Source organism: Borostomias antarcticus (assembly GCF_949987555.1).
Source record: "Borostomias antarcticus genome assembly, chromosome: 1".
Classification (NCBI taxonomy): Eukaryota; Metazoa; Chordata; class Actinopteri; order Stomiiformes; family Stomiidae; genus Borostomias; species Borostomias antarcticus.
In genome coordinates, this window is record NC_140234.1 from 53,866,153 (window position 1) to 53,891,528 (window position 25,376).

The window sequence follows — 25,376 nt, forward strand, 5'->3', positions numbered from 1 at the left end:
AAATCGCCAACACCTAGAATCAACTTGTATGTTGTCACCATCCAAAATCCCATTCTCATGGATAAAACCCTTTATAAAATAGTTCAGGCCTTTCTGTAGAACTCTCTTAGACAAATTAGTGGCATTTGGCAAATAACATACAGCAATATTGTCAGGAATCCTTGAGATAATAATCAGGTATGTGCTGTTCAGTGGACATTTTATTAACTTGCTACAAAGCTTGTGGGGCATAGCAACAGTAACTAGTGGGGGGCGGAACTTGCCGCCTGAATAGGAAAGGTCTATACATGTCTTATAAGGGTAAGAAAGTGGCCACCTTGATAATGATGATCTTGTATGACTGTAAGGGACAGAAAAGACAACACACAAATTCCTCCTCATATAAATACCCTAGGACCGGTAGTCGTTACCAAGAGATACAGGCTGCAAAAAATCTATCTTACATGTGGTTTTACTGTTTCTGCTCTAGTTGTGTGTTTGAATCGGAGCTGTTGAGATAGAGGGCAGGGTAGACAGAAGTCTCGAGATGCTAATTGGTGTTTGTTTACCCTGTGCCAGGTGTATGTGTTGTTTAGAAGCGAATGCCCATTGGCTAGCCATGACCCTCTTGGACCAAATCTGATCCACTTTTCTTAAATTAAGCACAATGCTACTGTTTGTTATCAAGAAATTACCTTGAAATACTGAGAGCGGTTGGCACAGTGCAGGAGACCTACTGTACTGGAGTTAGTTTAGCTTAAAATAGATGGTAAAGTGAATCCATATGGATATTAGCGAGGCTCAGGAACAGCTGTGCAGTTTGCTGTAATGCTATGCATGCAATTACTGGTTAGTGGCTTCATTCAGTATGATGGCTGTGAAGCTCTTCCCCGACTCCATGGAGAGTAATTGATGTTCGAGACATTTTTGCACAACACACATACTGTAAGTCTGATTCAAAAAATGACAATTTGGTTTTCTCTTCCCACAGCCCCTCCCACTTTTACAACTACGCCCCCACAGTATGTGGAGGCCAAGGAGGGGGGCAGCACCCTGCTCAGCTGCTCCGCCCAGGGAAACCCTAAACCAATGATCAGCTGGCTGAGGGAAGGGGAGGAGCTAGCTACCAACGCTAAATATACGGTAAGCCAAAGAAAAGTGAAGTATATAGCAGCTATCTAGAACCACAAATTATGAGTCACTATCTGGGTATAATTTGAAAATGGCCTATCAAAAAACAATGAACTGGTATTTCCTCCTGGTTGATATTTAAACACTGCTAACACTGTGATATTTGGGTAAATGAGCATATTTAGATTATAGTCACCCTGTTAGGCAGCAGAGTCTTTATTGCCTAGGGATGATATTGGTGTTATCTGTCAGTCGGGTTTCAGGAGGCCTATAGAGGGAGGTCCCTGGGGAGGAGAACAGTTGAGAATATGTTCTGTCCCAGTTATCTTTCAGGAATTTTACGAACTATAGGCGCCACCACCACCATTACCACATATTCAATCCCCCAATCTTCACATGGTTCAGATATAGTAGACCCCTCATCTCGCTGTAGGCAGCACCTAACATTTGGAGCTGCTGTGAGATGGAACAGGAAGTGACAACGTGTCTCGGCCCCGTGTCGTAGTATCTGTCAATCACCGAGCTGACACATTTTACCTCTCTCCTCCTTCTGTCACTCATCCCTCCATCTCTCATCCCTAATTCAGTCACTCACTCCCCCCAACACAGACACACACAACACAAACACACACACAAACTGGACATACACACAACTTACCCCCATCACACACAGACACACACACACACACACACACACACACACACACACAGGCCTACATACCGCAGCCTATTCAAAAGGTCAGAGCCAGGCAGCCCTGGGCTTTAACACGCTTCCCTTAGTAAATGATCGTAGGGCGTCATTATGCATTATTAATCCCCTCCTACTGCATCAATATTACATTACTCTTAATGTGAAAGTTAGACTGAACATGAATATCAACAGTGAGCCAAATGCTGGGAAGCAGATAACATTTTCATTGGTAGTTCAAATACAGTGCAATGCGTTTACTACTACTAGCTCATTCACACACACACACACACACACACACACACACACACACACAAACACACACACACACACACACACACACACACACACAACCTTGAAGCTTCAGATTTGTATTTGGTTGAAACAAGAAAAGGAACTACTCATAACTGAACTAGTAGCGAAGCCCTAGAATTTAGAGGAAGAGATCAGACAGCCATGTTAGCTAACTACCACGCTGGGCTCCATGGAGACCCCCTGGAGAATGGAAGGAATGTTGACAGACAGTGGCGGAGAGTGGAGGAGGAATCCCAATCATCATCTTACAATCCCCTGCTGCTAGAGATCCCCATCAGCCCACAGATACTTCACCATGCTGTATGTGACAGGCAAAGAGCTCTTCCTCCTCCTCCCCCATCTTCCTCGTCCTCCTCCTCTTCCACCATCACTGCGGTCTCATCTTCCTGCTCCTCCTCCCCCTCTCCCTCTTCCTCCTCTTGCTCGACTTAAGATGACCGTTGCTTCTGGCCCATAGAGTATTGCAACAGCCGGATGTCACACAGTATCAAATACAGTGAAGGTTACTGTGTCACAGATGCGCCTTTCAGTCATGGAACACATACTGTACACTGTAGCTGCAGTAGCTGTATGTGTCAGCCCTGCCAGTGAGTAGAGGAGCAGTTTACCACAACCAGACTGACCCTATGCAGGGTGTTGTTTGGGTGTGTCTAGTGTCTGCCAAGCTCTCTTGGCTGAAACAGTTTGAAAGACAGATGAATAGGAATAATCCTAGAGGTTTAGCAGATTCCTTCACACTGGCTTGAATGGACAGACTACAGCTGTGTGTGACTTGAATGGACAGGACCCAGCCGCCTATTGAATAATTTAGGTGGGTGTTTTTATTAGGTTTGCTTAATGTGTTTCTGCATGTTGGTTCTCATCAATGCCACTGCGCCGGGATGAAATAAGACGCTCACAGCTAGACGTTTCCAGGGTTACAGCATGGAGAGATTAGCTGCACATCAGACTTAGTTAATTAGAGAGTGACAGGTTGATGACTTCAGAGTATTGGTTTAATGTTCTCTACATTGATACCCCAGTACGCCCACTCACTCACTCACTCACTCACTCACTCACTCACTCACTCACTCACTCACTCACTCACTCACTCACTCACTCACTCACTCACTTCAGCTTCACTTGGCTCCCAGTATACTGTAGCAATAGTTAGAATGTGAATGCATTATGCAGGGGGTTGCATATCTTGTGCATCAAAGGGTTAACTGTGTAACTTGATATCAATGCTTGAGTGTACAGGTACAGTATGTGAAAGATAAAACACATCAGAGACATATCTCTGTTATATGTAATATGTAAGACCATTGGTTTCCAAAAATATTGTCTATAAGTCAAAATACATGATATACAGGTATACAGGAATCTGGGTTTTGTCATTTTATATGGGGGTAGGTTTGTTTATAGAGTGATTACTATAATTAAAGGAAAATGCTCGTTTTTGACAACCTGGACCTTATTTACGACATATTATAAGAAGTTTGACTCACCGAGATCACTTTTGTGTTGTTCGGAGGCCTGTAGAAGAAATTTAAAATCCAGCGCGAGCCAGTATATCCATGTAATAACGTCGGACGGGGCACTGAGAATGCAGTTTCTCAAAATCCATTTTCGGCCGCTAAACGGTTGTTTTCATCAATCAGATTGGATGAATCTACAGTAGAGATTCCTCAACGCCAGCCATTGTTGTTTTGGTTTTCAAACACGGGGTCTTTAGCCTCTGTAATATGATCTTTACACGCCTCTCCCCCACTTGCTCCAGCACGCATGCGCACAGGCCAGCGCGCAGACTGGCTATTCTCCCTCACATTCTCTGCGCTACGATCGGATTGTTGCTGACGAATGACGACGACAATATTCTCGGCACCAACTACGATCGTAGCGCAGAGAATGTGAGGGAGAATAGCCAGTCTGCGCGCTGGCCTGTGCGCATGCGTGCTACTACTAATCTACTGTAGATTCATCCAATCTGATTGATGAAAACAACCGTTTAGCGGCCGAAAATGGATTTTGAGAAACTGCATTCTCAGTGCCCCGTCCAACGTTATTACATGGATATACTGGCTCGCGCTGGATTTTAAATTTCTTCTACAGGCCTCCGAACAACACAAAAGTGATCTCGGTGAGTCAAACTTCTTATAATATGTCGTAAATAAGGTCCAGGTTGTCAAAAACGAGCATTTTCCTTTAAGCTACTTGATAGGCAGGGTTATCATACCAAAATATAAACTAGAGACATGTACTGTACAGTAGGAAGACACAAATACCCAAATTGTTTGCTCACCTTATGTGGTACCAAAATCTGGATTGGCGCCTGGACTATCTGTGTGATAGATCATGGTTTCCTGTCTTTGTGGCCACAGGCTCATGATGGCAGTCTGAGTATCCTGGGTATCACCCGGGAGGACAGAGGGGCGTACACCTGCCGAGCCTTCAGCGACCAGGGGGAGGTCCTCCACACCACACGTCTACTGGTCCAAGGTAAAAACCAAAATAACACCCAGGTTGGATTGGTGGACTCAGAGCTTGGGATGGGATTGCATTGGAGCACCTGACTGGATTCTACTGCATGATCACTCATATCACGAGAGAGACTGGGAAAGATGATTTGGCTGTTCTGTTGATTATCATATAATCCTGGTTGACTGAATCATGTATTTTCTTGGAAAAGGGATATATGAATATTGTTATTCAAGATATACTTACCCCTCTGTAGAGCATCATATGCTGTATTCATACAGCATGTACACAACAAAATCTAGGATATAGTGTATTTAGGATGGTGAAATGTATCTGTGCTGCTGGACTAAGATGAGTATGTTTAGGTCTGTATCAGACAGTCAATACTCTTAAATCATCCCCCATTCTTGTCTGGGGCTGTGTCTGCGTGTGTGTGTGTGTCTGTGTGTCTGTGTGTGTGTGTCTGTGTGTGTGTGTGTGTGTGTGTGTGCGCTTGCGCCTGCAAGTGAGTGTGTGTGTGTACGCATGCGTGCCTGTGTACATCACTGTCTGTCTGACGGAACATCACTGTCGGTCTCCGGTCCATTAACCCAGCTCCCCGGTAGACACAGATCAGACAGATTGCTGATACATGCCTCCAGTTCCTGCCTGTCTCGGCCTCCGTCTCACCCTCACAACAAGCCCTGGAGGAGTTAACGGTGTGTGTAGCGCAGCCGTTGGAGCGACTTGGTTATGGCAGGGTTAGTTAGGTTTGATTGTGTGGTGAAGATTAGGTCTATTTCTGTTCATGTGCTTGTGCCTGTGGGGAGGAAGAAGGTGTTTGTGGTAATATCTACAGGAGAGGATTTAGCTGTAGTTTTACTGCATACACACACTTACAGGACACATCATAAATTACTTTGAGATTTTGAGGCAAAAGTTTAAATAAAGGGCTCCCAAATCTCAAATCTCTCGAATTAGTATGTCTGAGATAGGATCTGATATCATATCAATATGTGTGTGCCAGCTAGCTACATTGTTTCATTTGCCTAAAGAATATCTGCAAGAAGGTGTTTGGAATATGGACATGAGTCAGTGAAGTTGTCTGATGCTCTAGATACTCTAGATACTGTTATACAGATATCTGCGGACTCCTCATTCTCACTCCAATGATCTCTCTTTAATTGTTATTGAGTCAACCATGCTTTCAGTAGTCCCACCTGATGTATAAACTAAGAAGAGCAACCAAGAGGCTTATAGCCCCACTCATAAAAATACTTTCATGGCTTATGATGGTTTATGGAGAGAATGCAGTGCCCTTGTGGCTCTGAGCATTCTCTCTGTGGATAATTTGTAAGCTCTGTAGATGACTATGATTCAGGTTACAATACATACCCCCTCACTGTATCCAATTCTAGGCCATGGAGATGTAAATAATGCATTAGCTCTATCTATCTCTGTGTATCGGACCCATGCCATGGTCTTGAAAGAGTCCGAATAGACTTGAATACGGCCATAGTGGAACCAATTGAATGTGTATACTTTTATAGTCCAGTAGATAAGCTTGTATACTTTTGCAACTACAAAGCTTTCAATTCCCAAAATCTTCATGAACTTTCACAGTATGTTGATTTTACCTCAACATATTAAGCCTCTCCATTGTTGTCAGCTACTGTAGCATTAGAACATTCACATTTTCACCATTGAAAATCACTATAAGCATATACAGTAGTGTGTTTTTAATCATTTTATAGCAGGTTTTAGTGCATATAAATTATGAAAATGTGCCAATACTTAAAGTAAGTATTATCAAGGGTATCTACTGGACTATTATGACCCGGTGATTTTGTTATGAAATGAAAATGAAATGAAATTCACCTTTATTGTCATACAGCTTTATTCACCCACACGCATAGATGCACGGCACACGCACGCAGGCACACACACACACACACGCACACACGCACACACGCACACACACGCACACGCACACACGCACACACACACACGCACACACGTGTAGGGAGCGGTAAACACACCCAACACACGCATGCAGGAGCGGTCAGCCGTCAAAATTTGTTTTCTGCCTTTAATCCATCCATGCTGTCCTTCCTCCAAGGGCAGCCAGGAGCAGTGGGCAGCCCATACAGCCTCGGGGACCAATCCCAGTGTTCATGTCCAGTCTTGGTCAGGGTCAGACAAGGGAGCGATCTGTTCTTCTGCATGTCTTTATGTTTCTCTTAGGGCCGCCATATATTGTGACACCACCGGAAAACATCACTGTAAACATATCCCAGAATGCACTCTTCACCTGTCAAGCAGAGGCGTATCCTGGCAACCTGACCTACACCTGGTTTTGGGAAGAGGATAACGTCTACTTCAAGAAGTAAAGTTATGATCGAGTTCACTTCTGTACCACTGTAAAACTGTCTGTGTCTGTTTGTGTGTGTGTGTGTGTGTGTGTGTGTGTGTGTGTGTGTGTGTGTCTTCAGGGATGCAATTAAATGCAATTAAAATAGTTTAAAGGCTAGATTAAGATTAAGACAACCTTTTTGTCTGTGTCTGTGAGTGTGTGTGCAGGCACTCTCTCCTGTTTTGTGTGTGTGGTTGTGTGCATGTCTGCATGCATTCCTTTGTGTGTGTCTGTGTGAGTGCTTGCATATGCCAGTGTATGTGGCCATACACATGTGTTTGCGAGTGTGTGTATATGAGTGCCATGCATGTGTGTGTGTGTGTGTGTGTGTGAGAGAGAGAGAGTGTACACGTGTGTGTGTGTGTGTGTGTGAGCTTGAGAGTGTGTGTGTGTGTGCGTTTTGGTGCCCTGTCCTGCTGTGGCCCTGACAGCAGTAAGACTGGGCCAAGCAGGGGACTGTCTGGAGCGTGCCAGGCGGGTTAGCACGCTCTGATGACAGTATCACATGACTCAGTGCTTGTGTCATCACATGCCTCTGTTACAGTGTTGATCTGAAGCATAGCCAGCAGCTCTGTCAGGCTCCTAGTAGCAGCCCTTTAATCTGAGAGGCTCTAGACTGAACAAGAGACTGTGCACGGTGAGGTGATGTAAAACGACTGAAAAGATAAAGGAGAGAACAAGTCTTTCAGAAGCGATTTTCATAGAAAGAGGCCCTGATAGTCTTACAGGCAAGGGTTGAGGGCCGTTAAAGACTTGGGTTTTACACGTACAGTTGTTTGGTTCACTATTCACAGACAAATATACAGTGTATAAAATATGCAATATGCTAGAGAACATGTATTCAGTTTACCATTCATTTGCACAGTGTCATTTAAAATTATTAAAATGTGGCAACGAGAACAAAGTGTTCAGTGGGCTTTTCATCTTTTTTAAACATTATGAGAATATATTTTCTGTAAGGGGTTCCCTCATTTCAAGTGGCAAGTAGAGAGAAATCATGAGGACTGGAACATCAGGCGATTATGGCAACAGCAGGATTTATTTGAAATGCAACTGCTCCAGTTTTTCAAGTCCTCTCAGCCTGCTGTGCAGTTTGACTCTCTGGCCCCCTCTCGTGGCAGAGTAGTGTAACTACGCGAATGGCCACTCTCCTCACGTTTGGCAAATGTTTGCTTCCTATTGGCAGTGACCTGAAGCTCCGAGTCCGTATCCTCATCGATGGCACCCTCATCATCTTCCGGGTGAAGCCAGAGGATGCTGGTAAATACACCTGCAGCCCGAGCAACAGCCTCGGAATCTCGCCGTCGGCCTCAGCGCACCTGACTGTTCAGTGTGAGTGTTACCATGGCAACACAGCGGGGGGGGGGGGGGGGGGAGTGTGGCTGTGAGGGGAAGCGTTTGTGGAAGCACTGCTGTTGCTGGATTGTCATCAGTGACTCTGCGCCATTTCACAGTGTCATCTCTCTGACCCCCCTGTACTGAATTAGAATCCCAGGTTAGAGAGAGAGGAAATATGATTGGTACTGCTTGTGTACCCACTCATCATTTTGTATCCCTCGTATTAACATATTCTACACTGTAGTGAGTTAATGTGCTCGTATTGAGAATCTCAGTGGACGATGAAGTGATTACTTCCTCCTGTTCTAGCTAGCCTTTGATGCTACTGTAGCCTTGCTCTCAGAGGCAGACAGAGGCAGGGAGCCCCTTAGCTCCGTCACGCTTGCCCCCTCAGAGCCCGGTTCCCTAAATGTGTTGGACTATATTGAAACAGTGACCTTTCAGAACATCAGCTACCGGGTGGAGTGAAATGTCACAAGGCCAGCCTGATTTGTAATCATCAGTCCTAGCGTGTTGCTGGCTATGCGTGCTCTGGAGGTGCTGGTCATTGATCTCAGTGCTATGGGAGAGGAGGGTTCTGTGGCCAGCCATGACGGCGTGTGAACGGCAAACGGTGACCAAAGAACAATGCTGTCTGGATATTGCAGCGTTTAGCCACATTTGACTCCATTCATTTGATCTCATTCTTTCTGTCCCCATGGCTGTGACTCTTCACCATTGCTTTGCTTGGTAACTCTGTTCAGCCTAGTAACGATCTTATGCTCTGGTTTCAAATCCTCTCCTCTCTGCCCCTCGGACCCCAAGACCCTGCCCGAGTGATCAATATGCCACCGGTCATCTACGTCCCTCGGAAACTGCCAGGGGTCATCCGCTGCCCGGTAGACGCCAACCCGCCCGTGATATCAGTGAAGTGGGAGAAAGATGGCTACCCCCTCAGGGTGGAGAAGGTCAGTCTCTGTGCTTATATGCCGTTCTTCTGTTGGCTATATTCTAACATTACAGCTGTTCGCTCAGTAAAGGCCTGGAATATTATTTAGAATATCGCACATCTGTGATATTGCCCTTGACATTATTCGTCTCCCTGTTTAGTACCCGGGATGGAGCCAGATGCCAGATGGAAGTATCCGGGTGGCGGAGGCAACAGAAGACTCCCTGGGCACCTACACCTGTGTGCCTTACAACGCCCTGGGTACCATGGGCCCGTCCCCCCCTGCCACTCTGGTGCTAAAGGTAACACACAGACACAGGAAATAAAAAGACGCTGGCACGTCCACTAGAGCAGATGCTGGACGAACGGCAAGCATCACAATGGGAAAAATATGTCAAAATATATATCTTTATTAAAGTTTTGATCTTACTCGATCAGAGTAACAATAATGATGAATATCGAATAATGAGTATAATAATGATGAAGATCGAGTAAGATTTAAACGTTAATAAAGATACTTCTAATACTGTCCTCTCTGCCGGTGTGCGGACTCTATTTTGCCCAACAGACACGTACCTGGGTTCACCCAAGAAAGCTGTCCCTTCCTCGCTCATCTCAACTGTGTGTGTGTGTGTGTGTGTGTGTGTGTGTGTGTGTGTGTGTGTGTGTGTGTGTGTGTTTTCATAGGATCCCCCTTATTTTAATGTGAGGCCTGGGGGGGAGTACCGACAGGAGGCTGGGAGAGAGCTGGTTATCCCCTGTGCTGCTTCTGGAGACCCCGAGATACCAACCATCACCTGGAGGAAGGTACACACACACACACACACACACACACACACAGCTGGAGGAACTGAAATGCTGAGTTGCATTGGATCGTGGTTAACCCGCACCGTCTTTCAGTGTTGGCTGTCTTCCTCTCTGTCTTTTTTGTCATGTATCATTTTCTCATTCTGTGTCTGTGTGTGTGTGTGTGTGTGTGTGTGTGTGTGTGTGTGTGTGTGTGTGTGTGTGCACAAGGTGGGGAAGCCTAGCAGGAGCAAGCACAACATCCTAACCAGTGGCAGCTTACAGTTCATGTCCCTCAGCAAGGAGGACCATGGGGAATGGGAGTGTGTGGCCACCAACGTAGTCACAAGCATCACTGCCAGCACGCGCCTCCTCGTCATCGGTAGGACCCACCCCCTGTTCTCTCACCTTACCAGGGCTGGACGCGGTTCCACTGAAGTCCATTCAAGAACAGAGTTCCTCCTTGATAATGAATTGCTTCTTGAAATGGAATTCTCTCGCACTAAACTTCTGAAATGACTGGACTGAAATGGAATTGACCCTAACCCCTGTCTGGCTGTCTTTAAGTGTGCTGAAGATTTACCTTGTCCCGTCGTGTGTGTACTCTATGTGTGTGTACTGTATGTGTGTGTTCTGTATGTGTGTGTACTCTATGTGTGTGTACTGTATGTGTGTGTTCTGTATGTGTGTGTACTGTATGTGTGTGTTCTGTATGTGTGTGTACTGTATGTGTGTGTACTGTATGTGTGTGTTCTGTATGTGTGTGTACTGTATGTGTGTGTACTGTATGTGTGTGTTCTGTATGTGTGTTTACTGTATGTGTGTGTACTGTATGTGTGTGTTCGTGGGCGTAATGAGGGAGTCATAAATAAGCCAAACCCAGGGCCCACAGAGCTATTAGACCACAGCTGGCATGTCCCCAAGTGTTCAGACCACAGCTGGCATGTCCCCAAGTGTGTCCAGTGACAGACAGCCCCTCAAGTGACAGGTGCCACGTCAGGAGGGCTGTGGAGCAGACATCTTGGATTGCTCTGACTATGGTCAAGTTTGACTCTAACCCCAGAGAGAAGGGGGGGGGGGGGGTATGGGCCATGGACACAGACTGCAGCCGTGCTCCTCACCTTGACCCCAGCCTGGTCATCATTGACCGCCAGTCTGTCGGCCAGTCACAAGCAGATTGTGCTGGAAATGATGATGGGAAAATAATCGCCTTTATTGGACTCAATAGGACACATTATTAGACTGAATTCAGTAAAAATGATTAAGCTTTAGAGTGCTCAATCAAAACAGCTGTAATGGGAATAGCATGGGCTTGACGGAATGGCTGCAGTGTTATCATAATAACCATCGCTGTACAACTATTCAGTGATGTCTTGCATCGCTCTGCAGCGTGTATCCCATAATGTGTTTCCTTCTCTTATACACTCAGGCACCAGCCCACACGCCCCAGGCAATATCCGCGTGTTGCCCTCGACAACCTCTGCCAATGTGTCCTGGGAGCCTGGTTACGACGGCGGCTTTGAACAGACGTTCTCAGTGTGGTACGGTCCTGTGTGAGTACTCCCAGCATGGCTCATTCGTGTATCTTCTCCTTTTAGTTGTAAACCGATGTCACCACCACACTGTCGTTGTGGGATTTGGGCCGAGATTGTGGGCGTTTCAGCACAGAAATAGTGCCAGAAACCATGAGAAAAATGCAGTGTCCAAATAAAAATTTTCTCATGGTTTCTGGCACAGCCTTTCAATTATCATTCTCAGGAATTCATCACTTTCATTTGTTTGATATTCTGACTCTGCAGACTGAACAGTACATATATTACAGAGGATGCATCATACATGTGGTGGTTTATTGACAATGTAATGGGACGTAATGGGAAGACATTGCATTCACATTCTATTAAGCGGCATCTACAAGGTGCCATGAAATCGTTATTACCATTTTATGCACGTCAGCAGTCATAAGAGCCATAGAGTGTTATATGGCTGCGTGTGTGTGAATTAATCAGCCGCCAGAGGTGCTGCTTTTGGCAGGGTAATGTAGTTAACAGTCATTCTCATCATTTTCTCTGTCATGGCCTGAAAGACTGGGATATTTAACTATGGGAAGTCATCATTGCACATGCATGGATGCATCTCCCGTGTACTCTAATAAGGTATTACTTAGAACTGTAACACATACTGAATCTGTGAGCCAAAGGCCGTAGAAGAGTACATAATGTTAAAGCATAGCTGCTGTAATACACTCCAATGCTAGGGGCCTGTCTGTGACATTACACTGTGTTACACAGCATGTGGTCTTTTTAGTTTGATCTGGGCTCTCCTATGGCATTGTGGAGGAGGGGTGGGGAACACTGTGGAACGCTGGTACAGGAAGAGACCTCGCTCTCTGTTTCTGTTCTCCAGGCTGAAGAGGGTAGACTTCGGGCCTCACGATTGGCACTCCATGCCAGTGTCCGGTGCTCAGACGTGGCTGGTGGTGCCCGGCTTGGAGCCCAGGACCGAGTACCAGTTCAGCGTCCTGGCGCAGAACAAGCTGGGCACGGGGCCCTTCAGCGAGGTTGTGACAGTCAACACTGCAGGTGGGACACACACACACACACACACACACACACACACACACACACACACACACAGTATTATTCACAGAATTAACTATTTGATATGTATGCAGTATTATACTGAAAATCTTGCCTTGGCATGAAATACTCTTAATTTGTCATTAGATCTGAGCTGTTACAGTAGGACCCCACTTATCCGAACCCAACGGGACCGAAGGTCGTTCGTATCTCTGAAATGTCCGGATGACTGAAACATATGTTAAAATGCACCAAATTCAATAAGTGGTACTTGTTTCATATAGACTCATAATAGACCGATAAATACCCTTAATTACTTATAAAATGCATCAAAATTGCAATCAAATAGCCAACTAAACTCATACAGCCTAGCCTATAATAGGCCTACAGTAGCCTAGAATAAAATAAACGAATTTCCACTTGAGTGCGTGCTTTGATCAAATAGCCTACTTTATTCTCAAATGAGGCCCACGCTGCATCGATAGGCTACTGTATTCACAGAACAAAATGGTATAGCCTAAAAACAACCCAACATTAGAACAATTAGAGCAAATGATTATCAATAAATGCATAAATGAAATGACAGACAAGTTGTCGTGTCTTAGGCTATTGCAGCCTAAAGGAAAGTCTCTAAAACAACCGATGTAGGCTAACGGCTATAGGGTGTAGGCTATTATTTAACAAATACAGTAGGCCTAGTAGGCTAATCTACATGCTTACAACACGTCTGTGTTCCTGAAGTCCATTAACTGGGAACGAAAAATGACTCGATGCTCCTCTGCTTCACTCTGCTTGCTGACGCGCTTTCTGGCTAACAAGGAATGCAGCTCTCGCGCAGCACACTCGTTTGCGTTTTGCGCTCGACATTAAAGTAACAAAGAAATTAAACGTGACAGTAGGCTACAGCCTACAGGCAACATGTAGGTCTACATACAGTTCTGTTTTTATTCACAGTAGGATACAGTACAGTACATGTTTATTATGACAGATTTAAATGCAAGTAGGCCTACAGTACTGTAATGAAAATCCCACCAGTAACCAGATAGCAGGCTAAAAAAAAAAAAAAAATGTAAGCCTGTTCGGTAGACCGGGAGGTTCGGATCTCTGAAGTTCAGATGAGTGGGGTCCTACTGTACCTTGCTTTTGTTTGCTCATCACACACTATCATGTGGAAACTAACTGCTCTCTAGTCCAATAGCTCTCATCCCACTGTCTCATTGTCATAGCGTACAGTAGTATGGCGTGGTGTTGGTGCTCTCCTTCCTATCACGAGTGTCCTGGTCTCCTCTTCCCCAGTGTCTCCTATGAGTACACCAGAACCACAGGTGCTTCTTACTCCACCACGGTGCCTCACAGCCAATCGCACGCAGCACGGCGTCCTGCTCACTTGGCTCCCTCCGGCCAATCACTCTTCACCTGTTGACCGTTACATCATGGAGTTCCGCCTCGGGGAGAGGTGGGAGGTCCTAGACGACCTGATCCCAGCCACTGAGACCGAGCTGATCGCCAGGGACCTGGTCCAGGTAAAACAACGTTGCTCTTAGACATAGGCGGCTGCTGGCGTTGACATCCCCTTACTGGTAGCCACTGTCGTTGGCAGTACTTCACCTTTGCTGAGGTAAACGCACTGTAACTGAGCGTGTGTATGTGTGAAAGGGACTTAAACGGCATGCATTGTGTGTGTGTGTGTGTGTGTGTGTCTGTCCGGCAGGAGTCATGGTACGAGTTCAGAGTGATGGCCGTCATGGATGACCTCATCAGTGACAGCAGTAACGTAGTGGGAGTGTCCAGCACAGGTGCGTATCTCGAGTATCGCATTACATTAAACATCTGTGTGAGCCACAATATTGCTCATAACCTATAGAAGTAGGAAACAAGGTCACACCTGTTTAATGAAGCTATTGATTGTTGTCATGTGTCTTGCATGGTCAGTTCAACCTACTGCACCGCTTTGACTAACCCTAGTAACCGTAACCTTTCGCCCCTCCTCAGATCCCTTCCCCCCTGCGGAGGTGGCTGATGAGGGCTTGGCGAGGCCCGTTGTGGCGGGCGTGGTGGCGACCATCTGCTTCCTGGCAGCAGCGGTACTTTTCAGTACTCTGGCAGCCTGCTTCGTTAACAAGCAGCACCGACGCAAACTCAAACGCAAACCAGGTGGGTCTGGTTTGTAGACGTACCGAACACTGACTTATCGCTATATGTTTGCTACTCGCGTTGTCTAACCGTCTTTTTTGTCTTTTCTCAGACCCTCCCCTGTCTGTAACACACTTCAGGAAAAGCATTGAATCACCGTAAGTACTACGAACATAATCTCACACCGGAGATGAAAAAAAAAGAAAGTTTAAAGCCAGCATTTTATAAGCGCATTTTATAAGCACATATCCTCCGGTCGCTGTAATTGAATTTAGATCCAACTTGGTGCTATTTGCCATCAAAAGCTGTCTACAAGATTGTTGCAGTACGGTATGTGTGGTTTGTGTGAGTATGGGTTGGTATGAGACGGATATTCACCACATGCATCTTTCATGAAGAGATGCATGTAAATTGTTGTTTGATGTGTTGATGCCTTTAAGTAGCCATGATTTAGCTACGAGTCTAAATGGCCAAATGAATGCTAACTGCATTTTTGATAGGATAATCCCAGGTCAGTTTTGTGAGGTTAGTTTTGACTGAAGCGAGAGGTCAGGGATTCCCTGCTGGTCCTCGCTGTGTGGAGGCTTGGTGTCCAGTAGTTGACAGATGACCCAGGCCCATGTCGTTTGTCTCCCATCGCAGGCCTCCTCTCACCCCCTTGCCCGGGGTAGAGCCCTGCTGGGACGAGCCAGCCAGGAGCAGCCACATGCCCCCACCCGCCAGCCCCCTGTGAGTGCCTACCCTGCACCATGAGACAGTGTGTGCTGCACTGCGCTGCACTGGCTTGGCTGCATGGCTAATGCATTGCATAGAAATGGAACTGTGTGCTTGAGTACTCTGCTGGCCCACCCAAACGTTCGGTGAAAAACGCACAGTGCAGGAGACGCGTGCCGGCGTTGCCTCAGCTGCATGTGCAGAATTGTGCATATCATGCACTCTGTGAACTGTGAAAGTTTGTGTTTGTGTGTGCTGCTCCTGGTGTGGGCGAACAATTTCAGGGGCTTTTCTCTAAAAAGCATTTGGTGCAGCATATGTCCCCCCCACCCCCCAACCTAACAAATAGGTCTCAGTTTTTGCCAAAGAGCGAGTAAAAAAAAAAAAGGGATATTTGGGAGGCGGTTGTCATGGCTTCTTGGCTCCTCTTTCATCCTCTACAGCAGCTCTCAGCCGGGTTCATTAGCTGCAGTGCCAGCAGGATGCTGCTGCCTCACAGGGTGTAATATAATACTGCAGTGGCTAAAGGCTTCCTTGACATGGTGCCATGGTTGGGTTTTGTCCTCTGACTGGCATAGGAGGAGTGGGCCTACGCGGTAAACATGCTTATAACGCATTGTTCCAAGAAAATGTATGTCGTGTACGGACTTCCAGGGAGAGACTTAAGAGAGGTTTGTTATAGCAATGCGTTCGATTGTTCTTCTGGCTGAGCCTGTGCGTACGTCTGTGTGTGTCTTGCAGGCTTTCCTCTGGGAAGATCAGTCCAGAGAGTTCCCCCCCATCGCGGCCCAGGTCCCTGTCTTCTGATGAGGCCCATGGTCCCGGCCTGTACGTCAGGAGGTTGCCCAGCCCCCAGAGAGAACGGGACAAAGACCTCTCCTTCTACAAGAAAACCAAGCGCGCCATAGCGAGCAAGAAGTACAGCGTGTCGAAGCACGAGGCCGAGGTCACCACCCCCATCGAGCTGATCAGCCGCGGGCCGGACGGCCGCTTTGTCATGGAGACCAGCCCCCCGCACCGACGCATCCAGGGCTTCCCGTTCGCGGAGGAGTCCGACATGTACCCTGAGTTCCGGCAGTCCGACGAGGAGAACGATTTTGACCCTGGGCCCCTACCCCCGATCATGCCCACGCTACGGCCCCAGCTCTCGCCAACGTCCTCCAGCCTGGAGTCCATGCAGCCCCCCAACTACAGCCCCCGCCTTCACAGAGCCATGGAAGGTATGAGCTTCGTGGAGGGCGTTGGGCATCACGCCTCAGGGCAGGCCCCCGCCTCCCGCTACAGGGGCTTTCCCCAGGGCCCCTTCTATGGGTATATAGGCAGCCGCGGTGAATCGGGGATCCCGCCACCTTTCTACATGCCCGACATCAGCCCGCGTAGCTCCGCTCTGTCCTCCCCCCCGGGCACGGCCGAGGGGCCCTTTGGCTACCCCTCCATCCCGGAGGAGAGCGGAGAGATGGAGCACCATCAGTACACTGCCTCTGGCCACTCGCTCCAGCACTCGCACAGCCCGCCCCCCCGCTCGCCCGAGAGCTGGCAGCCTCACGAGTTCCCCTTCCTGGGTCTGGAAGGAACCCGCTTCATTTACCCACCTCACCACCCCTTGCATCATCAGCAGGACCTTCCCGACCCTCCCCCCTACCCCCCTCACTCTCTCCCCCCCAGTCGCCTGCACCTCCCCCCGATGAAGGATCCGTCCAGCCCTGGGCTCCTGCAGCTGGAGGTCCCCATGGCTCCGTCAGGCAGGCCCCCGGGCCCCCCGGCTAGGCGCTTAGCTATGCAACAGGCCCAGAGTCTCGGCCAGCTCAGACACACGTCCCACGGTGTGGGTGTACCAGTGTTGCCTTACCCTGACCCGGCGGTCCGCACGGGGAGCCCAAGCACAGCCCCCAGCAGCAGCCCCCAGTCCTGGCTCAGCCCGCGGGCAGGGCGTCGGACAGACCCCAGCTTCCCCCCGCTGGTCCTTCAGCCCTCCCGCCTCTCCCCCCTCTCCCAGAGCCCCCTTAGCACCCAGCCAGGCTCCCCAGACATCCTGGTCCGCCCTCCCCCCCGGCCCAGCATCCTGCGCACCTCCCGCTCTCTGGAGATGCCCGAGATCACCCTTCACCCCTCTGCCACCGTCAGCTTCTCCCGGAGGTCCTCCCTGGCCACCTCCCCCACCCAGAGCCAGGATAGCAGACGGCCCAGCCCCAGTTACCGCCCTCACATGTCCTACGCCTCCACTGCAGCCAGTTACCCCTCCCAGTCCCCCTCTCCTCCCCCGGAGGGCAGGGATGTGTTCGGGCAGAGGCCGTCCCAGAGAAGGACAGAGGAGGAGATGCTGCCCTCAGAGCCCTCCCAACTCCAGATATCCGCCTCAGGGTAGGTGATCCTCACTGGCAGGGAACAGAAACACACTCGTTTATACAGGAGGCTTCTCCTCATCGGCGCTCAATTCCTAAATTATTTCTAGTTTACATGATGTTTCCTTTCCGCCTAGCAACACAATGCATATTTTACCACAATATGCAGAAAGCATGTATTTGCATTTGGCACTTGATCTGATAGGTTCCTAGAGACAATAAAATCAATTCAACATCTTGATTAATATCTATTGAAATCAGAGCAGATGAGAAAATGTCTGCTCATTAAGTGTAGCGTTCACATTCCAATTGAAAATGTTTAGCAAAGAATTCAGAAAATATATGACCTCTCAAAACTGATTCTGATAATGTTAATTCTGTGCTAAAATATATTTACAGTATTCAGGACAGTATTATGGCTCATATTTGTGAAATCCTAAGTACCATAACCTTCCTATTCAAGTAAAAATTGATATTATCTCACAAATCTGGCATGATTATAATTAGGTTTTGCCAAAACTTGTGTTCCCCGTCTTAGACTCCTGTTCAGCAGAAGCTTTTAATGGCAACAATTGTTTTGGTTGAGATCGAGGCACAATAGGCCTACTGTAGTTTTATTAACTACATAATTGGTTGGATGTGATATATTGTACATTTTAATTTTATTGTGTTTAATCCACTGTTCAGATAAAAAAATGAAATGCATAAAGTAGCCTGAATATTTTGTATTCACCTTAAGCATTACAAATTCCCTATTTTTCTGGCAGTGAGACTGAAGCCAATTTCCCTGTACTTCTGAGATCAATTTGAAGGATTGAAACCAAGGAGAATATGGACTATTTTGATTGATACTACTTATTACATCAAAATACTTCAACACTGTAGCTTGAGGGCCCTCATGCATACAATATAATCTCTATAAGTTCCCTAATGACCCTGAATATCAGAGGAATGTACCTGAGGCGCATATGACACCCCCTAGTGTTCCCTCAGTCCGCCTAGTGTTCCATTATGCCTAAACACTTCCCCCCTCCCCCCTCACTCCCACCACACCTACCTGGAGGGACTCCAGAGACCGCCAGGGTAGCAAGGCAGGTGGTGTTCAGTAGCAGGACCTCCTCTTGCAGCGTCATGGTCATTATGGGTACAGTAGCACTAGGGCTGCTGGTTTGTACAGTGTGAGGGCTCAAGGGTCTGACGCCATCTGTTTTTGATTGATCTCAGCTATCTGGGCAGCGTTGTTGTGACCCGGTCCCCTACGCCGCAATAGGTAAGGGTCTGACCCATGTATGAGAGGGGAGGGGTCAGCAGGGGGAGGGCTCTAATCACTCTCTCCTTTAAAGGGGAATCGCTGACTTTTGGTTGTGCCTCTTAACTGGATTCAAGTGTTTAAACTGTAGCTTTAATGTTACCTTCACAGGTCACATTCTCAGTTCCATGGCACAACATGCCTGCTGTAGTGCACAGTAATTAGGCTGGTGAGAGATACAGTATCAAGAGCTGTTTTGGACAGTGGAAAAATATTTTTTAAATATAAGCACGTTTCCCTGCACAAAAAAAAGCCTTGAATCAACAGAGGACCCAGATTACTGATAGACTGGAGTATTCCCCTTTAAAGTTTTGTTCCATGTGCAAAATGCCATGCATGCCTTCTCTAGATATCTCTCTTTGACTCGAACAAATAACAATGATATTCAGACTAAAATCTTCCTCATATTCGTCGTTGTTAAGTGCTTTCGTTTTCTGTCATGTGACTGTTTTAAAGGCCATTCCCTCCTTCCTGTCATGTGACTGTTCTTTAACAGCCATTTCCTCCTCCTGCCATCTCCTCCTGTCAGCATGGTGAAGCCTCTGTACGCAGTGTTCATGTTTATGGAAGTGTGCCGTACAGTGTTCATGTCTATAGAAATGTACTGTATCTAACCCTCTGTGGATCACTGCACACAGTACTGTATTTGTGATGATGGAATTGAATGCCTACTGTATCTAAAAAGGACTGCTGTGATTCTCAGATCTTTGTCTCCCCCCTCTGCTAATGGCTCTCAATCTCTCTCTCCACAGTGACAGATGAAGGACAGCATCTCTAAAGCATTGTGTGTTCCCATGCCTTGTGAAACAATATGTTTTGCACAATAACCTGACATCATATATCGCTACGTCAGGTTGTGAAGCTGATGTATTCAGTACTTTGAAAGGAAAACAAACCAAACACTGAACCTCATGAACCTGAACTTAAATGTTTGGTGTTTGTGTTGTTATTTGGATTGATAAGAGTATTTACATCTTTCTATGAGAGATGGGCTGTGAAACAAGAATGTTCTTGTATGAGGTAAAGCAATCTTTGAAGGCAGCTTCATAAAGCTACAGTAATTAAAAACTCTTGTTTGGACATAAATGAGTAATATCACATATCGGTGGTACAGCTAATTTCTTACTCATAGTAGTAAACAAATTAGGGTGATTTCCATTCATGTGTGATCATAAAATGAAAATAGTTCTATCAGGGTTTCCAAATGAGATTCCTGTTACCTTGAGAAAGAAGCTAATGCCAACAGTGCAACAGATGTTCCATACCTACATGCACATACAGGACAGGATACAATGCTGCAAGAGGAGCAACTCAGTTGCCATAGAAACTGAAACACTATTGTTATAGTGACTTGTGTTATAGAAACAGTAGGCAAATAAATTATTTTCATTTTATGGGTTAGTAAATGAATGAAGCGTACTAAATGCCAGACAAGTCATTCATTGTCAAATCAAATCAATACCATTTGAGAATGCCCCCCCCCCAAAAAAAAGTGCCAGTGTATCACCTCCTACCAGCTCATGTGTGTTGATGGTGTAACCCTGTAAGACACTGCCTTCATGGAACGAAAGTCTCTCTCTGACATCTCACCTCAGGAGGTTAGTGCTCCCCAGTGGAGGTTCTTAGTAAAGCACCGGGCCCTGTGCCTCTCTCCTTCTCTGCTCCTCTCAGGGAACCTCTAGGTGCGTCTAGCGATCCTGCTGGGTCTGAGAGCTTACAATCACTGCTACAACACTGTATTACTAAAGCCAAGAGGGTGGCTGCCAACACCAATAACAACTCCACCTCCAAGAAACGAACAGGTCAGTGTGAAGGGTGCAGCGCGGAGCTATTAGACTAAACACAAGCAACAACCTGCAGTCAGCGTGTTGCCCTTGTTTCCTCCGGTAACACGGTCATGCTCTTCCTCTCTAGGTGTGTCTCCCTCTCAGACCCAGCAGCAATCCCAGACGGCCCCGGCGAGAGAAGATCTCTACCTCCACAGGAAGAGGAAAAGACAGAAGGGGAAGACCCCATATCTCTATTTGACCTCCCTGCTGCGACGCAGGCGCTCTGAGGAGGACCAGACAGGCATCCTGGCCAGCACAGACTCCGAGTGCCCCAGCTATGGGACTCTGCGCTGACCAGTAATGCCACCACTGTCACTGACAGGCTAAGCCATGTGACTCCACAACACAGACCCTCCTACGCTGATCTCTGTGTAACACAAACGACAAAGGCGGTCCTCTCCTTCCAGTATTAGGCAGTAGGGAACCTGTCTCTTTTATAATCATTTGATGGAAAAAACAAACGAGTGAATCCTTTTTTTTCCTTAGTCATCATCGTCACCTAGCTCTAAGGAGTGACCATAAAAACATTGCTCTGAGAAAATAATGTACATAAGGTAGTTTACTGTAAGGAGGGGATAAACCACCCCCCTACTGTAATAAAAATGTGTTGATTGAAATAATTTACAACACCGTAGAGAGTCACCCACTGGTCATTGAGGGGTCCATCCATTGTGGTGCTTCAGTGACAGTGTACTGTTATAAACCTGGTGCAAACCAGGACAGGGACAAATGTCTATATTTCCAACAATTCAAATAGTGTCAGTATCTACAGGGTTCTTATCACCAAATATACCTCAGAGTAAACACAGAGTTGCTGTAATGCTTGTGGTATACTGTACGTAGTAAGCAGTTTTTCATAGGAAACTTATGGGGGGAATAAACGCTGTCTCATATCACATACTTCAAACAGGAAATTGATGCTATGGCCCGAGTCTCACTCTGGTCTTGATTTGAAGCTTTTTAATGTAAATCCTAATCTGCATATTTTGCTTTATTCCAAATTGATATCATCCAATGCAAAGCATAGCATGGTATTCATACAATGCAAACCATTAGAAGGCACTGTCCTAACGTTCCTGCATAATTTGCAGAATGTGTTTAGAACTGGACATCACATCCTCTAAAATGAGACAATGGTCATTTTATTTCCTATGAGGTCAAAAGAGGCCAAATAAACTCTTTTTAGGGTTTCGACAGGGTGAGGAATTGTGATGTGTATTGCAGTGTTGTAATTAACATAAAAGGAAACTTGAGTCATTTGTGAAATGTGGCACATCTGTAGATGCCTTGTTTGCCTTTTCTCTCTTGTTTTGGAAAACTGAATTAACTGCCTTTTCCCTCGCCTTCTCACCCGTCTCCTTGGAGTCAGCAGCTCCAATGTTACCTGGTTTTACCTGTGCACCTGGTTAATGCTCTCTGCCAGGAACCCCGAAGAGAAAATTAAACTTAAGGCGCATTGTCTAGATTATTTTCTATATCTCTTACAGGTAAATGGATTCCTCTGTTGCCTGTGTATATTCCAGTAATAGAACAGAACTATGATAACAATAAGTGATGATAATGTTGTTCTTTCCAGGTTTCACAGTGTAATGTTGAAACATAGATTTGAAAACTCAAGTAAATCGGTATGTACTGTACTGTACTGTACTGTATAGTGTCAATTGAAAAGTACAAAAGTACTGTAGTTATCAAGCAGAAACGTGAAACTTGCCATTGATGTTAATATTTCAGAAAAAAACTAACTGTTCGTTGAAAAATGGGTGAAACATTTTGAGAACAGGATTTGGTTTTGTTACTTTATTAATCTGGAGTAAATAAGATGAGAAGTACATGTTAGAGAACAAGGTAACTTGACAAGTTGGCAATCTAGACTGTTTATCTCTCTAACAACTGTATATTATCTACTACAGTAGCTATTTCTCTGTATGTTTATTGATTTTAACACTAACCGATAATGAATGTATGTTTTGCTGTACAGGAAAGAATGTCCTGTTGTCATTTGTGCATTGACTGACCTGACCCATGCAGTGGTTCAAAGTGTAGTTGTCATTGGTTCGCTGTCTACACTTGGCACAGGTCCATTCATTTTGTTACACATTGTTACACACTGCTTGGCTCTTGCTGTGTGAATCTGACAAGAAACTATTAAGTTATCCCAAAATTGAAGTTATCATGATACTAATGACTAATTCTGCTATTCTGATTACCACATTATTTTCACCTTAGGCTAGACCTTTGATTGAGGGAGCTTTTTCTTTTAAATATTTCCCGTCCTTTGATGACAAGTCAGAAGTTGAACTGGACAGGACAATTTCCATTCACAATATGGTCCTTATAAATGAATGCCTTTAGTGTTCTAAAGCTCTAAGCTCTAAGTTCTAAGCTCTGCTTACCATGAAATACCCTACAGTGCATTCATCAAGACCACTTTATCTGCCCATTTCAATTCTCATGTGTTTTTAAAACAAGTGAGGTAGTGAATATTGACTAGAAGTTGTCTGAGGTTAATACATAACAGTGTAAAATTATACTGTAAGAATTGGTTACATGTAAGATATGGGGAAAATCTATATTTATAATGTACATGGTGTGTATTGTATTTGTAACAATGAAGCAAACCATGTTTTACAGGGAGATGCTCCGTGTGTAAAAGATGTACAAGACAGAAGAGGAAATTAATTCAGATGATATAAAAGTATTTGCTTTATGGCTTTAAGTGAACAATGTTTATAAAGTATTTGACTGTGCCTCGTTTGTCATATTTTAGCCGACATTATTTTACATGAAAATAACTTAATGTTAGCACAGTATAATATATTATTGCCATCTGACCTTTTGGCTGCACAAGTTCAGTAGTATTCCTCTCGTGTGTAAAGGATGTGAATGCCAATTGGAAAGGCTTTAGTAGTATATATGTGTTGCCCCAATACCTATTGTAACAAAGAAAATAATTGTGTTCCCCCTTTCACGAGCACATAGGTAGATACACTCATGATCCCTTGCCTTCAGATGTCCAAAGTGAATGAGATGGGAAAACAAAGTTTCGCTTGAAGCCACAGACAATGTCATAGAGTATGTGCTGCAAAAGGAGTCGTGTTTACATGTATATTAGTTAGAAATGGCGTTTTAGAACGTAGTTGCTTTGAACATTATGACTTGGTGCTACGTTCAACTCTGTGGTGCTGTACAATAGAACAGAGGTCCACATGCAAACTGCAAGTCATCTGTGCTTTACTAACTAATCTGTCTTCATACTAGAACCTATTGTTGGTGTAGTGCAATTGAGAGCAAATAAAAAGACAGTATTGAATGAGGAATCTGTTCAGACAATAGTGTGTTGACATTCAAAATATGCTATCAAAAAGGCATTTGATGATTCTAAATTCAAAGGAACTATTGTTATTGTCTACAGTATGTTTGGAAAGAAAACTTCTGTCTGTACTAGGTACCCTCTCCAAAGTGTTGCATTGGTGGTTTGAGTACCCCCCATAGTAAATGGATAACAGTATTCACAGTACTGTATGGAGGTACTGTACGGGGTACGGGGAAGTCTGAGAGCATGGGCAGATCATGAGGAGATCTTTCCACACTTCCTACTACAGGTCTAAACTCTTTTATTGACAGCACTGTTTCAAGCACAGAACTGCAGGGGCATAATAACCTTCTCTCGTGATTTCACCACCAATGACGAAAACTCTCTTACGAGTACTGTACAGTTTACTCTAAATGAGCACTCATCAAACAACGTTTGTATCCTAAGCTAATTCTTCTTGTATGTTTGGAAAAGCTATTGCTGATACATTCTTCATGTAGGATTTTACAAATGTATAGTCTTCAGTCTTCCGGACTTTTTTGCTTATTCAACAAAAACATGCACAGCATATAAGAGGGCTGCTTTGGAGGTACTGTTAGAAGAGGTTTTGTTTTCTGTTTTTCTGCTTAAGGCTTTTAGTGCATCAATAGGTGCAGGTAGGATAATACCAATTTGATTTCATTGTATTAATCTTGCATGTAGAGACAATACAAAACGCCAATTTAGCAATCAGTCATGAACATTCAACCTGGTTGTGATTGGACAGAAAATGGAATATGTAGTATTTCCTGTGTTCTCTGTTTTTCCATGTGTACCAGCACTGAGAAACTAGAATGTATTATTACTGTAGGCTACAATAAGCACTACATCTTTGACTGTTTTAGCAAATGCTCATATAAGCAAACCAGTTGTGCTTAAAGGAAGAAAATGTATAACATTTCATTGCATATTTTCACCCATTGAACTCTGTGCTGTACATCACATGTTTACATTCTGTATTCTGTCGTCTTTTGCGCTTCATCTGTTTCAATATGCCTTTTCAATTGAAACGTGTATAACTGTTCATATGTAAATACTTCAAAGCAAAAACATATAACACCTTTTACTTTATTGTTTATTTTAGAATGATAACCTGCTGAGTCATCA

At 45.4% G+C, this 25,376-nt stretch overlaps 1 protein-coding gene across 1 annotated transcript in view; it reads left to right on the top strand.

Moving 5' to 3' along the window:
* The window catches only part of LOC311308701 (protein turtle homolog B-like), a gene marked incomplete at both ends in the record, with an annotated part of 45,054 nt that extends 23,843 nt beyond the window's left edge, over window positions 1–21,211 (top strand). The window contains 18 exons of the mRNA XM_084437712.1: window positions 971–1,122; window positions 4,474–4,591; window positions 6,794–6,935; window positions 8,149–8,294; window positions 9,105–9,247; window positions 9,390–9,530; window positions 9,916–10,035; window positions 10,246–10,396; window positions 11,444–11,567; window positions 12,418–12,593; window positions 13,887–14,113; window positions 14,302–14,386; window positions 14,583–14,744; window positions 14,836–14,881; window positions 15,366–15,452; window positions 16,179–17,798; window positions 20,760–20,890; window positions 21,003–21,211. Coding sequence (XP_084293838.1) covers window positions 971–1,122; window positions 4,474–4,591; window positions 6,794–6,935; window positions 8,149–8,294; window positions 9,105–9,247; window positions 9,390–9,530; window positions 9,916–10,035; window positions 10,246–10,396; window positions 11,444–11,567; window positions 12,418–12,593; window positions 13,887–14,113; window positions 14,302–14,386; window positions 14,583–14,744; window positions 14,836–14,881; window positions 15,366–15,452; window positions 16,179–17,798; window positions 20,760–20,890; window positions 21,003–21,211 — 3,980 coding nt within the window. The remainder of the gene's footprint in view (window positions 1–970; window positions 1,123–4,473; window positions 4,592–6,793; window positions 6,936–8,148; window positions 8,295–9,104; window positions 9,248–9,389; window positions 9,531–9,915; window positions 10,036–10,245; window positions 10,397–11,443; window positions 11,568–12,417; window positions 12,594–13,886; window positions 14,114–14,301; window positions 14,387–14,582; window positions 14,745–14,835; window positions 14,882–15,365; window positions 15,453–16,178; window positions 17,799–20,759; window positions 20,891–21,002) is intronic.
* Between the last annotated feature and the right edge of the window lie 4,165 nt (window positions 21,212–25,376).